Below are 15,130 nucleotides of genomic sequence, written 5' to 3'. Positions count from 1 at the left end.
TCTGAACACACAACCATGAAGAAAGGTAAACAACCACTTTCGTATTAGGTCAAATGAGCACTCGCAAGCCTGTTTTTTATGTAAAACATGTGTAAGGTAACTGCACCACAACCCAGCTACTGAAGCACTGCATTGTTCCTGTGATTTACATTTAGTAAACGGTCTCTGGCCATATTTGTGACAACTTTGTAAAAAACATGTAGTACTGGCCTCCCAAATAAATGTCTATAACAAATCATATGAAGTCTTACACCTGTAACACACACTCGTCTGTCTTGGTCCGTAGATGATGTGGCTTGTTTTTTGGCCTGTGTATAGGTGTGGCTGGCTTGCGAGCTGTACTGGGCAGAAATTGACTTAAACAAAAAAATACTTGGGAAGCCCACCACTTCCGACAGTTTAATATGCCTTTTCTTTATATAGCTCATCTGAGCAAAGTGTAGTGTGCTCATATAAGATTTTCTGTGGATTTTGCTGTATCCAAAGAAGAAGGTGAGTAGATGCTCACTCTACTGAGCCCCAGGAGTCCTGCATATAAATCTTCCTGTCTCTTATTCAGCGTAACTGGCCTGAACTTTGGTGCAGTTGTTTTCAGCACTTCCATAGACACCACGTCAAAAAGGGGTAGATTTTTAACAGAGAGGCTAAGTGGTACCAAACAGATCTCATTGATGTAAACGATACGTAAATAAAACTAGGCATTCATGTTCAAACGATTCCAAATAGTTGCCTTCAGACTCAGAAGCATGTAAGGCAGTAAATGAATGACTGGTGGGATGAACCAGAGAAGGACTTTCTTGAACTGCGTTGGAGGGAAGGGGGCAACATGAGAAAGTGACTCAGGGGCTAAGCCTGAAATCTCTAGAGGAGTTGGGGAAACGAGTTTTCTGAAAAAAGTGCATCGATTAGCATTCCTGGCCAGAAGTAGTGATCACATAATGCTCCACTTGAACGAAAGGCTGCCCTGGTAATTGGTAGTAGCTATGGCCTATAATGCACTGGCAAAGCTAATAGGTCTAACCTTGGAGAACTATTGGCGTGGTCAATAGATTTTAGCCAGCCTGAACGGCACCATGAAGGTGTGCAGCATGGCTAAATAAAAAAAAGATCTTGACATGACCGGTCGCATTATTTAGTTTCTGTGCCCACACACTTGCATGCCTACAAAATGACGCAGATGCTTTTTCGTTTGCTGTTCTTTTTATTACTGATCCGAGTTGGACCAGCAAGTTAAAAGAAAAAATGCATGGAAATGTTTGGTGTTTATTTTTTTTTAAGTGCAGGTAGTGGGAGTTAGTGTGGCAACACAGAATGCAGGTGGGGAGGAAGCAATGGGGGGCAAGAGAAGCAACAAGTGACAACAAAAAAAGGGCAAGAGGGGGGAGGAAGCAACATGAAGGGCTGGGTGACAAACTGAGCGGTGGTGGGAAGGAGAAGCAGGGGGTGAGTGAGCAATGTGGAGCACACCGCTAAAGCTCAACAGGGGAGGACACAACAGTGGGTGCAACAACATGGAGGCGGGGCAGGGAGAGGCACACAGGTAACAGATACCTACACAGACTGCAGAGGGATAGAGGTACATGACGGAGATAGGTGGAAAACACACACACTCAGTGTGGCTCAATGAGTGGAGAAGTGTGGCTCAATGATTAGAGCGGCAGACCCTGATGCAGAGGTCTAGCCCGGGACCAGGGTTCAATTCCCCGCCTCAGCGGGTCTTGGGCTCAAAAATTCCACGGACCTGATAATTCTCGCCTTGGTGCCTATTCCAATCATGGAGTCCCACTCTGCAACTCTGGGCAATAGCTTGCTTAATCTCCACAACGGCCCCCACAATGCTAAGGATGCCTGGCCTCCACCTTGGGGGTGCCCAGGAGTGGACGCCTCACAGGGAAAGCCAGGATGGGTTCCACAGCGGTATTCGTACAAGCGCCTTGAGACCCTTGCGGGTGAGTAGTGTGCTATACAAGTATCAATTTACATTTACAATTTACTCATGGAGTGCTTAACCAAAAAGAAAAAACTCGTGCTTGAAAAGCAAATGGGGTGGGGGCATAAAATCAGAAGAGATGATAGAGAGACTAGGCTTCATGGAAGGGACAAAGACAACATTGACAAGCTGGGACACAAATTAGCTGAAAACTGAGAGTGATCGAAATATCAACAAATGGTAAGCAATAGGCAGGCTTCAAGCCCCTGAATGTTCATGGCAAACCAACAATATGTCTTTTGCAACCAGACAGCTATGATGTCTGGCAGGCTCGACCAAAAACCGGAGTATCATTTGGAAAAAAATAAGTTAAATAAATCTGTAACAAATGCAATATCTGCTGCTCCTTTGCAACGGGCCATGGTGAAACTGATCGGGTTTCGACATACCAGGTGCTTAGGAAGATAGCAGCCAGGGAATACAGAGCCATTTCAATTCTTTCGCGCTCACAAACAGGCAGAGAAACACACACACAAACGGAGTTTTGCCTGTCTCAGCATTTATCACACAACTGCAGCAAACGGTATCAATTTCTTGTCATAGAGGGAATAACAGAGTTACCAGAAGCCAGAAGGTACACATGATTGGTGGAAATGTTGGAGCCCGTCTCGGCCGCCGTCCTCTGATGGAGTAGCGCGAGCTAGTGGGATCTCCGTCTGTCCTTCTCCAAATAGACACGGAAGCGGAGAAGGACAGAGAGAGAAGGCAGGTGGTGACGGAGGAGAGAGCCAGGTCGGACAAGAGGAATGGAAAGAGATGGGGCACAGGGAAGAGGGGAGGGAGAGGATTAGCGGGAAAAAGAGAGGGGCAGATTATTAAACAGTGAAAGTAGCAAGAGATTGAGGAAGGAAGTGCAAAGAAAAAACAGGAGAAAGAGACTGGGTAGAGGAGAAGGAAGACAGAACAGAAAGAGAGGAGAGAGTAATACACGGATGACAGTAAACCGGTCTGTGATTTTGTCCATTAAAGAAATATAATCCAGTGACAAATCGGCAACGTCTCCCTGAAGAGGGACTTTGAAGGCTGCACTAGTCTGCGTGTAAACAGAGGAGGCATGTGTCTGTCGAACCCGACATGACCCTCGAGGCTTTGGGGTTTGTATTTTTTGGGGTGATGATGTTAGTGGATACACACACCTAAAGAGCTCCTGTAAACTATTATGGACCTGCCGGGAATCTCGGAGATGCGACAATGCATTTTCTCATCGGGTAAGTTTCTCCAGTCTGTTGTTTTTGCGGAGTGTGCACCTTACATTTCTTTTCGAGAAAAAAGGAGTTTGTGCATATTGTTCAATAAAGATATGGTTCGTGATATATATACTATTTTTCAGACGAGTGATCCCACCTGGTTTCCCTAGGGAATAATGCGACTCCCGGTTGTTTTCTCCTTGCAAAACAAATGGTCTACACTGGGAAAGCTGTGGGACTTCATGTGGTGTTATCGATGCAAAACTGCAATGTGCTCACTCAGAGAAACTTGTGATGCTCCCTTGAACCCTCAAGCAACGTTTACACTTTGTTATGCTACCAAGGCCAAACCATGCTGCTAATTCTATTCCCAAAACAAAAGGGTACCACGGAAAAACCGGATGGGAAAGCTGTTTTACCTAAGCAAAACTACAATATCCTTGTTTACTCCTAACAAACAGTAATACTGTACTGTGCTACTCGGGCTAAACTCCAACACTCACAGATTAAATGACCTTTGGGAGTTTAGGGACAGACCGAGCTCCTTTGAATTGTTTCTATGCCACTGCAGGTACCAACAAAATAAGTATTTGATTATCAGATTAGACAAAATACAGGACAGAATTCTGCAATTTTGTTCCAAGTCTACGAGACGGAATGGAAGCAAAGTGTGTTCCAAGAATGAGAAAAGACCCAGATTTAACAGATTATTTTCTACTCTATAATATGTGTCCCCCTGGGGGGCTAGCAGTTGTACCAATCTATTGTCAGGATGCCTACTTCATAGGTTTGGTGTTCTAATAAATATTGGTCCAAGATCAAAGGGAGTCGCTGTCAAGTCTATTGTGGATGTCTGAAACTTTCTATGAAGTGTTGCCAGGCAGGCCATTAGCTGGGTCCTCAGGGATTCTTCTGTAATAAGATTAGTACAGACAGAAGACAGGGATTTTTCATATTTAATTTTTAATAACTTCCGTTTTGATTTTAGCCTTCATGCCGGCAAGTGAATGTATCACCATACATGTGCTTCACTCAAATACGGCAGGTTACCCTAGAACTTCACATAAACCACCAATGAAATAGAGATAAAAATTAGTTGAAGATTAAATTCTTGATTGAAAATCTTCTGTGATGTTCTAAAATCTGGGTGAAAAGGTAAAGAATATAGGGAATGTTCTTGATTGGCATCACTGATGGAGTGGTATACCTTATGTATCTTTGGTCCTTAATCTGTAGAAGGATGCCCAAAGCTGAACAAGAAGCCTGCATCTGGTGCTAATAAATGTCGGCTCACCAAAAACCAAGGCTGAGTAGACTTGATTCCACCTCAGGCCTCTTTAACCCACTACCAGATACTGCTGCCTCTTTATCTCTCTCTGGCTGGTCTCTGCTTTCTCCCCTAGTGATGGATTTTCCATCTTTCTCCTTTTTTCTCCCATTTGTGTTTTTCCCTTCTCCTGCTCCATTCAATATTTGATTAAGAAATTTAAGAGCCAGTCCCCCAAACATGAGTGCCAGTGTGCCCCACCTGTAACTACTGGCTCAAATTAAGCACGGTGTATCTTCTCCCTCTCACACTGTTGAGGTGGGAAAGGCATTCAACATAGTCTGACCATGCTAAAGCCAGGAGAACAAGTGAGCAGTAGAAATTAAAATGCGATGGAAGACCATAAATGACTCACTGAATCTCTCATTAGTTTGAGGTAGACCCCTTTACTCTCAATATAATCTACTTATCTTGCTTTGCCTTCAGCACAATCTTTGGGGTCTGGAATGGAGAGAAAGATGGTTCTAGGATTTGACACTATTTCTTAGTTTTGTCTTTGTGCAAGAAAGAAAACCACGCTTCTGGTTGAGCAATGGATACTTATTTTATTTTTTAAAACCCGCTCGAAAGAGGAAGGAATCAAGAAATCCAAGTTTTAAGCATACTAAAGATGGATCATCAATATATCAGAATTCATTTTAAGGGTCAGCTTGCAGGCTCAATGGGAACCAGGACAAGACAGGTGGAGATGTTCAAAGAGCCACAAAGTGAGGCACGCTTATAATGAGCAATTCTTCAGCATCTCAGCACTATGGATGCTACGCAACAAGGTGACATGGAAAAATTCAATTGCAATACCGAGAGTGGAGATCTTGTCAAAGAAGGAAAGAGTGTCCAAAATGGAGGAAGCATCCTTTTCACAGCAACAAAATTCGAGCCACTGTCACTTCTTCATTATAGGCAGATTTTATGGATTCTTGATAGAGAACTTAATTAATGGTGATGTTTCAAAGAGAATGTGAAGCTAAACGTGACCAATAAGCAGAATGAAAGAACATCTCGGTTCTGAAGAGACCGTTTCAGGCACTGTATGCGGTACAAATTCGGAGCACGCATGGTTTGAAATTTGGCTTGTTGGTATTACTGGCTGTAGAGCAAAGGTACACAACGAGTTGTACAGAAACGTGCACAGCGGCTAAAGCAACTTTTGTTTTTGATTTATTTTCATTGTAAAGTTCAGCGTCGATAAGCCAGATTTTGGCCACTTCAGAGTCCTTTGACCCGGAGAAAGGAAAAACAGAAGGAGACGGCAATGCAAGTTTTACAAGATGTGGACAGCATTAGAAGAGGATACTGATGGGGGTAAAAGAAGAAAGAATTTAGGAGTGGAAAGAAATAAGCGAACCCTATCAAGAAGAAGGGATATGGGTAAGAGTGGAAGTAGCTCTAGGGAGGGAGGCACAGTTGTAGAACACAAGTAAAAGATGTATTTCTTCCCCTTCCCCCCCAGCGTTTTGCATAGCACTACAGGTCATTTTTCAACCACAGGTCACAGAGACACTGACTTTGAACAAATATGAGAAAAAAATGCAAATTTCAAAATATGCAGAGTGATTTAGTAGAGTGAACACTATGCATCACTGGTTTAAGGAGATTTAGTTAATTACGTACCGAGGCACTTTTGAGTATAAGATCAAGTTGATTTACTATTCACAAGTCCCTTTTTATCTTGCGGTTTATGAAAACCCCGTCCAGTTTAGGGATTGGCCCATGGCCTGATACCTACTTATTAACTGCCCGTTCTGCCGACTGCCATTTCAGGCATCAAACGGCTTCGACTTCTGTCTGATTTGGACGAGTTTCTGTATGGTGCCCTTGCTGCGGTTCAGGTTCTTCATTTCTTTTTCGACAGTTCACCTTGAGGTGTTCTTCATACTGCTTCTCTTCCGTTTGCCTTTAGGGGTCCAGTGGAGAGCTCATTTTGTGATGAATCATTGGCTTGTTGTTAAGTCTTCTTTTCCTCAGCTGGCCATGACCTCATGGCACTTTGTCTTTTGCCTCTGCTGCCCAGAATCGATCAGACGCAAGCAGTGTTTGGGAAATTTGTTCACCGGCCACAATAGTTAAAAGGAAGCCTATCTCATCAGCGCTACACAACTACTTTAAAAGCAGAACAGTTACCCAGGCTCAGTCTGTCCGGGTGACAAAAAAGATGAAAGTCTAGCAAGAGGGAGGCACGAGATGAGGGGGACAGAGCGTACAAGATGCATTGGCATGAGTCTTTGTTCTCACTTCATACAGTTCAGAGACACAAGTCCAAAAAGATCTCTGTGAGGTACGCGATACTAGTTTACTCATACCTAGTTGCACCAGTATACAAAGTGACACTGTTCTTAAGCACTAGGCAGGGAGGAAGCAGGACCTTATAACAGCCTTAACCCCATACCTTTTGTATGCACTTCAAAGACATGGGGCCCACTATGTCACATGACCTCCTGCTGCCTGACTGAAATCCACCTGTAATGCATTTAGACGGACTTCTGTATGGGATAAAAGCAACAGAATCTAGTCCTAGTTATTCCTCAGCATGCTACCACATATTCTTTTTTTCAAAAAGGCTGCAGAAAACGTCCAGCAAGTGTTAGTGTGTCTAAACAATCACTTTCTTAATGTTAGTAATATGTATCCAGTGTCAAAAAAACAGAAGGCAAATATGCTATTCACAATCGCTAAAACATGTTTGATCAACTCATTCCTTTACACATTTGAAGCATAGGTGATGAAATAATTCCCTCAAAATGTGCACGTTTTATGCTTTAAGTTAAACTATGATGTTCGTTCAAACATAATTAATTTTAAGTTCCTCAGACACAAAAATCTAATTGCAAAAAGGTAAGCAGGACATGCATCTTTTATTTTGTAAATTTTACCATAGTCACTCTTCACTTGGTGTATCAGATGACCAGAGAGGGCCAAACTGGAGCAGCGTCAGCTAGATGCATTAGTGAGAGATCAGCTTACATACAGGCAAGCAGCTGGATCAGGACTACTGTGCAGGCTGAACTTGGGGCACCGTGATCCAGACTAGCAAATGGTTACATGGTTGGCTGCGTTTGTGAGGTGATGGAGTATCAGAGGTCTATTCATAAACTGCACACACCTCACAAACAAAGAGGCTGATAGGGGGGTACAAGGTACTGTAAGAGCTGGTCTGGCACCACAACTGGATAGCAGAGTGCATGGTACATTAGTGTATTCCTGGAATTCAGGTGCACTACTTAAGTTGCATAAGGCTTCTCTTACTGTGCTTGCAGGGCTTGAGATGGACGTCAATGCTGCACTTTGGCAGAGCTGTATGTGTGATGGAGCCATAAAGTCTGAACCAACAGGTGGAAACTAAGTGTATTGGCAGAGCAGTGCAAAGGATCCCAGCATTTCCACTGGAAGGGAGGAGCCGTTTGGGGCAGTAGGAGCCAAGTGAGTGGCACTGGTATTCAAAGTGTGAGAGACGCTGGAGGACGTATTTTGACAAGTTGGTACAGGAGAGGCTTGGTTTTAGTGCAATAGGACACTATAATGCACAGCAGATCTGAGCAGAAGAGGCAAAACTCAAGGCAAGTAGATGGTTACACAAAGCACAATTCTGCATGAGCATCCTCTGGTTTCAACAAACGTTTCCCATACATCTTAAACAGTTCCCATTCATGATTTCTTCTACTGAACATGGTTAAACAGTGAAGAGAGATGTAAAACTGAAAAAAAATGTTTTAGCCGTAGACAGAAATGTCCCAGTAAGTTCAAAGGACAATCAATTTGTTTTGCTTTCTACATCGCAAAAACTGTGACAAATTCCTCTTCTCCTCCCAAAAGACTTCCTTTAGGAAACTTACCTCTTGGAAGTTGTGCTGCGTGAACTTGTCAGCAATCCTCAGTAGTTCCCGGCAGGAATGGGTGTCGGCAAAAGCTCGGATACCCAAACAGTTGGATGGGTCTAGCTGACGCTTGAGGAACTCACAGCAAGCTTCCTGGATCTCAGCGAGCTGCAGGAGGCAGGCAGCCGGCAGCAGGGTCTGGACATTTCCCTCCTCTACTGTGATCTGCGATGTGTAGGCAAAGTCAATGAGCAGCTCCATGGCTCGCTCATCTATGTCCCTGATCACTACTTCAGTCTGCCGGCTTTCAGCAAGTTCGCCTGTGAACATGGCACGGAAATAAGGACTGCAGGCAGACAGGATCACACGGTGAGCATAGATCTTCTTAGCCCCTACTGCCAGTACCACATCACACAGCTCTCGGTGCTTCCGCAAGAGGTTAATAACCTCCAGTGTTTGCCGTGGGTGTTTGTCCGAGACGTAGGGCATGCGAGCAGGCTGCGGTACACCCTCTGGCAGCTTGTTGGGGTCTCCCAGTGTGCAGCGGCTCGTGACGTCCATTCCGGTCTCTCCTGGTCGAGTGCTAGTACACCTAAGAAATAAAAATAAGCAAACAAGTTAGAGGACCAAACGATGTGAGAAAAAAAAAAAATCAATATAAATTACAAGTGTAGATCTGATATTAAGTCAACCACGTATGCACAGACCATGGTGCCCAAGCCAGCTAGTCTGAGGCAATGGACTGGTTATTCTGCCAGGTGGTTTGACAGTTAAAAGCTCTGCATTCGGACATCAGGGCGAATGAAAGGGAAGCTACTGAACAGCACTGCATTAAGTTGCAATCAACCAAAGAAGCCAAGAGAAGTTTTTGTAGCTCAGATCCCAAAATCTCCCAACCAGTTTGAGTTTTTCAAAGCCATTAACAGACACCTCAGTTATGCATATCTATCATTGCATGCATGGAAAGTGCAATCGTGAAATATACCAATACTGTATGTATGTATGCATGCATGCATGCATGCATGTAGTATTCCTATAGTGCAGACCCAACCAAAAGGCAGCAGAGCATCGTACAGAATCAAAGACGAGCATACAGCCAACCAGTGATAGGAGTGGTAGCTGGTTTGTGGACTGCTACTGCAATGTGATGTGGTGTTATTTAAAGAGGTGAATCTTCAACTCATAGAAAAACATTGAGGCTTTAACTTAAGCACTGACCATTCCTCTTCTCTACTCGCTCTGACCCTATAATACACTAACCTTTCAGAATTGCCTTTCTCCGGAGGTTAGCATGGCCTTCACGGACTCAAAAAATAAAGCTGGCTAATACTATGCAAAGCTAACAGAATTATAAGGTACAAAATGAGCTGACCGATAAATAAAGGAGGACCTAGAGTTTTGTGTGAAATAAAAGGCAAAAAGAAAAGTACTGTCCACAGACTGAAAGGAGACCGTCTTAATAGCCGCCACAGACAACATCCACACCCTAGTAGAATCGACTGCCCTGATTCAGAACTCACCGCAGTCTTAAACACCGTCTCCCACCACACACTCCTCAAGAGACTGCACCAGTTGGGAATCAAAGAAGATGCACTCAAATGAGAACTGGGACCAACCCCCACACCAAAAGACTACTCCCGAAACACAGGCATCAGCCTGGACAGCAAACTTAGCATGAAAGGACAGATCAACACAGTCTACTCAGCTTCTTTCCACACACTCCACATGCTCAGAAGAATCTTCAAATGGCTCCCCAAAAGATCCAGAAAAATAGTCACGCAATTCCTAATCACTAGCCATGTGGACTACAGCAACACACAGTACGTAGGTACCACCATCGAACTCATGACAAGTCTCCAGATGATATAGAACTCAGTAGCCAGACTGATCATCAGACTGCCCAAACGGACCCACATTACCCAGCACCTAAGAAACCTCCATTGGCTCCCTGCCCAGAAAAGATGCCAATTCAACTACTGACACATGCCTACAAAGCCCTCCATGACAAAGGACCAGCATACTTGAACCACCGCCTTAACTTTCACTAACCATCCACAAACCTTTGCTCCCTCACCCTGGCAAAGATACCACACATCCGTCATAGCCACAAGTGAGGACGCTCCTTCACCCACCTCGCCACCAAATCCTGGAAAGCCCTCCACCTCTGAATATCATCCTTGCTGACAGACTATAGGAAGAAACTCAAGACCTGGTTCTTCGACTATGTCCAGCAACCCTAGTGCCTTGATACTCTCATGGGTGATAAGCCGCACTCTGCAAGTACCAATTAATTGATGCATTGCTTTGTCACCTATTGCAGAAGAAATGTTGGCCAAGTGAATGGGTCTGGATTTGAGTAAACACAATTATGGTTCTGTGCACAAACACAAAAAGAAATGTGCATTATTACCACAATACTGCACTAGGCGCCATCAGAATGTATCCGTGCATAATGAAGAAAGAAACTGTGTAGTTGCATCACAGTTTCAAGCTATTTTCATTTTATGAATACAAAGAAGTGCATACATTCACATGTTTTCTATTCCATTATATACCTCTTCAGAAAACATTTTACTAGAATATTCAATTCCAGTTATAAAAGTTAGTATCAAATGTAGCGGTTAGCAGTTATGTATAATTTGTTGCTTTCAATTACAAAAGAGCTGAACTTACTCCACCTGCACAGGATAGAAGGAACAAGGATGTCAGATGAGGCTGAATTCCACGTTAATTTGTTTTTTGATTCATATAACCATTAACTACCTAGTATAAGTTAAACTATTTGAAAGTTTTACTGAACGTTAAGCATTATGTTACTTGCAATATTCTGCAAATCAAACTGATCTTTTTATGGGGTATATTGGATCCAGCACATGCTATTGATAATTAAATTGATCACCATGCTTCGTTATTAGAGCATCCACAGAGAAGGGAGCCAGAACAGAAGCTCAAAATCAGAGAACAGATGTAGGATAAACTACATGTAGATGTATCTAACGAGGAGTTCTGGGAGATCATAGATGATGAGGGTAGTGGTCTTCTGACTTCTCTGAATTTTCAGGAACCATTACAAGTAATTAATTCTGTTTAACAAGCGTACTTGGGCAAAGAGTAAACCTTGCTATGAAACAAACCTGTAGTTTTCACACATCTTTACTAAACAGACAAGTATGGGGCAGGTCAATAGACAAAATGTAGGGGTTCCATAAACTCGGCTGTTTAACTTCAGAGAGAGGCATCACTCTTGCTTCGTGAGCATGGTCCAGGGATACCGAAACGCATTGGGAGTGTTTTATAGGCCGACTCTGTTTTTGGAAATAAACAGAAATCACTGCCACTTGTGAGTGCAACTCAAATACTTTCGCTACAAGAAGAGCGAAGTGTGGTGATATATAGCAGCATGGTCATGCCGTAGGGCAGCACTACGCAATAAAAGTATGTGCGCCAGAACACCGAACAAGAGTGGTACTTTGGGGGGGGGTCGGGGGGAGGAATAAAATATATATATATTCACTGAAAAAACCATAGGCTTTACAGACGTTATAGTTAGGAATTCGCATTTAAAAAACCTTTGACATTCACTAAAAAGCCATAGGTTTCAGGGACGTTATAGTTAGTTTGACATTTGACTCATATAAAACCAGAGAAATTCACCCGTTATAGTTAGTTGAGCTAACTATAAATTGTGCGCCCACAATGCACTGGTGATGACGTCACATATTACATCACTCATGACATGGTCAGTGACATCACTCATGATGACATCCAGTGAATGTGTGTTTCTGTAAAGTTTAAATATTTTTCATATATATCTATGCCAAGGTGTAATGAAGAATGAGTGGATTTACAAGTGCCTGAATGGATTATTTAGTAGGTGCATGACTGACTGTATAAGTGAGTGATTGAATGTGTCTTACTGAATGCATGGGTTAGTGACTAAACTGTGTGAAAGTCTGTATTAGGCTCTCAGTTGGTGTGTAAGCGGCTGCAGAGGTTGGTGAGTAGCTACATGAGTGTCTATATGGGTTATTGATTTGCTGTCGGAGTATCTGTATGGGTGCCTGAGTGTCTGTGTGGGTGTGTGGGTGTGTGACTGTGCACAGATGTCTGAGTGGGTGATTCACTGGTTGTATGGATTCAAAAGTGCATCTGGGAAGGGCTGTGTGGGTGTGTGAATGTGTGTATGGGTGGGTTGGTGAGTGAATGAATGTCTCAGTGGTATATGTGTGAGTAACTACATATGTTTTAAGGCAGTATATGTGAGTGTTGGAGTATATGAATGACTATACGTGAGAGTAAGTTATTTGAAGAGTGGCTGTATAAATGAGTGTTTGATTGTATCAGTGATTGTATAACAAAGTAAGTATGTGTTAGTATCTGCATAAATAAGTGATGTGGTGTGTGTATAAATAACGGAGTTGGTGTGTATAACTATATACATGAGTAAATGGGTATGTGATTGATTCTTTGCATGACTATGTGTGTAACTCTGTGTACAAGTGTATGAGTGCATATTATAGTACTGTATTGATGAGTAACACTGGATGTGTGTGTAGACCTAGGAAATAGTGGGTGGTATGTAGTATCTAGCATTGTTGTGTGTATGGTTTCAAAAACAGTAGTCTGTATTTTAGAGTGCGAGTATCAAAGTTTGTATTAGGGCATCAGTGTGTGCATCAGATTATCACGTGGATGAGGTCATCAGTGATGTCATTTGAGATGTCATCAGTGATGTCACTGACCATGTCATGAGTGATGTAATATGTGACATCATCACCAGTGCATTTCGGACGCACAAGTTATAGTTAGCTCAACTAACTATAACAGGTGAATTTCTCTGGTTTTATATGAGTCAAATGTGCAACTATCTATAAAGTCCCTGAAACCTAAGTTTTTTTTAGTGAATTTCAAAGGTTTTTTAAATGCTATTTCCTAACTATAACGTCTGTAAAACCTATGGTTTTTTCAGTGAATTTCGAAGGTTTTTAAATGTTAATTTCATATTTTAATATTTATAAAACCTATATTTTTTCTATCTTTTTTTGTAATATTTTGGAACTCTATTATCCTTTTTTTTAACTTTAAAAATTATGTAATGTTTTATATCTTCAAAAAAAATATGCATATTTCTTTTTTTTTTTGTTTGGGAGAAAACTGGAGTCCCGTACCGATAGTGTACCAAGCACCATCAGCACGCGAATCCTATCTGCCATTTTGCTAAACTCGTAAATGATGCGTATTTCGTATGCGACGGGTTCGTGGCACTGTGTCCCGTGTAACATCATATACGTAGGAGGTCGCGCCAGCTGCTACTTTGATATGCGACGGGTACGCAGTACCAGGTCCCGCGTTACATCATGTACATATGGGGTCACACCCGCAGCGCATTGCGTATACGACGAGTGCACGCTGCCAGGCCCTGTGTTACGTCATAGACGTATGGTGTCGCGCTGGGTACGCAATTGCCTAATTTTTTTTTTATGTCTCAAAACTATATCTAAATAACTTTAAAGTGTATATGAGAGCAAGCGATAATCTAAAATATTTTAAACATTTATATATTTCTAACTGTAATAAACTTATATTATGGTAAATATATTCTCAAAATCGCGTCAGTGCTGTCTCCTTGTGCGCTGGGGGCGAGATTGCCATGTGACCTTAAAAGCATTTGATTAGTTCATAACATTTCCCATTGTAGCAGTTGGAGAATGCTACCCATTTTAGTCATTCTCTCTACAGCATTTGATGAGACACACCTCTTCTGCTTAGAGAGCTTTTTCGAAAACTTTTTGCTATGTACACATATCTTACACTACACACAACACACAACCATCATCTTCATCAATATTCATGGTCTGTAAAGTAGCCTTCAACCTGTGATAGCCATGCACCTAAAAGTTACATAACCGAGGTTTTCCCCCAGTGCCAGAGGTAACATGGTTGCATAAGCTGTCCACAGCACAATGTAATATGGTACGGCCCAGGGGCAGTATCATGCATAGATAATGGACACAGATAGATAGTGGAAGTAGGTACAGGCACGTGCGCTCAACTCCTTTTTATTACCAGGGTCACATATCCAGTGACGTCTATGCTGAATGCGTGTGAGGTGAGTGTAAACCAGCCCTCAGGGAATGGTTGCTGCTAGCATCAACTACAACAGTAATCATTGGATCACACACAGAGATTCAATAATAAAAGGGTCAATAGTTTGTGCTGCAGTAAGGTAGGGACAGTAGATGTGAAATAATAAACAAAAGATGATATCGTAAAAGAACCATAACTTCTGGTATACTGAGATACAGGCAGTAGATCTGAAATAATACACAAAAAGATTGCATCATAAAGGGTAGATCAGTTCTAGTGTACTCAGATAGCCACATCAAAAGCATTCAGCATGTGCACAGCCAACGATGATCCGTGCCGCGGGCGGGCTGTACCAGAACCAATGTCTGTTGCCTACAGGACTGCATCATCTGCAATAGCAACTCAATCTGAATTGTGAACAAGAGGTGTGGCGCCGCGGCCAGGGTGACTGACTCCGGAATCTGGGGATCACGGTTCGATCCCCGGCGCCGGACGCAGATTAGCCCAGCACCATGTGACTCTGGGCAATAGCTTGCTTAATCTTCCCGACGGCCCCCAGCGCCTAGAGACCCTTACGGGTGATTGTTCGCGCTTTACAAATGTGGATTATTACAAATGTGGATTATTAGGCCAGAGAAAGCGGTCAGCAAGGGCCCACAGCCACGTGGCGTTGACTTGAGCTGTCCTGTTTGCAGTACGCGAAGCAACAAAAACCGTATGCGGAGCC

General features: G+C 42.8%; 1 protein-coding gene across 2 annotated transcripts in view; it reads right to left on the bottom strand.

Moving 5' to 3' along the window:
• Positions 1-15,130, bottom strand: part of KLHL20 (kelch like family member 20) — a 391,295-nt gene that overhangs the window by 119,097 nt on the left and 257,068 nt on the right. For both annotated transcript variants that reach the window (XM_085601720.1, XM_085601719.1), the window contains exon 3: positions 8,335-8,908. In XM_085601720.1, coding sequence (XP_085457846.1) covers positions 8,335-8,908 — 574 coding nt within the window. The remainder of the gene's footprint in view (positions 1-8,334; positions 8,909-15,130) is intronic.

This window comes from Triturus cristatus, chromosome 4_2, assembly GCF_964204655.1.
Source record: "Triturus cristatus chromosome 4_2, aTriCri1.1, whole genome shotgun sequence".
Taxonomy (NCBI): domain Eukaryota; kingdom Metazoa; phylum Chordata; class Amphibia; order Caudata; family Salamandridae; genus Triturus; species Triturus cristatus.
This window is presented reverse-complemented; position numbering and strand designations above follow the sequence as displayed.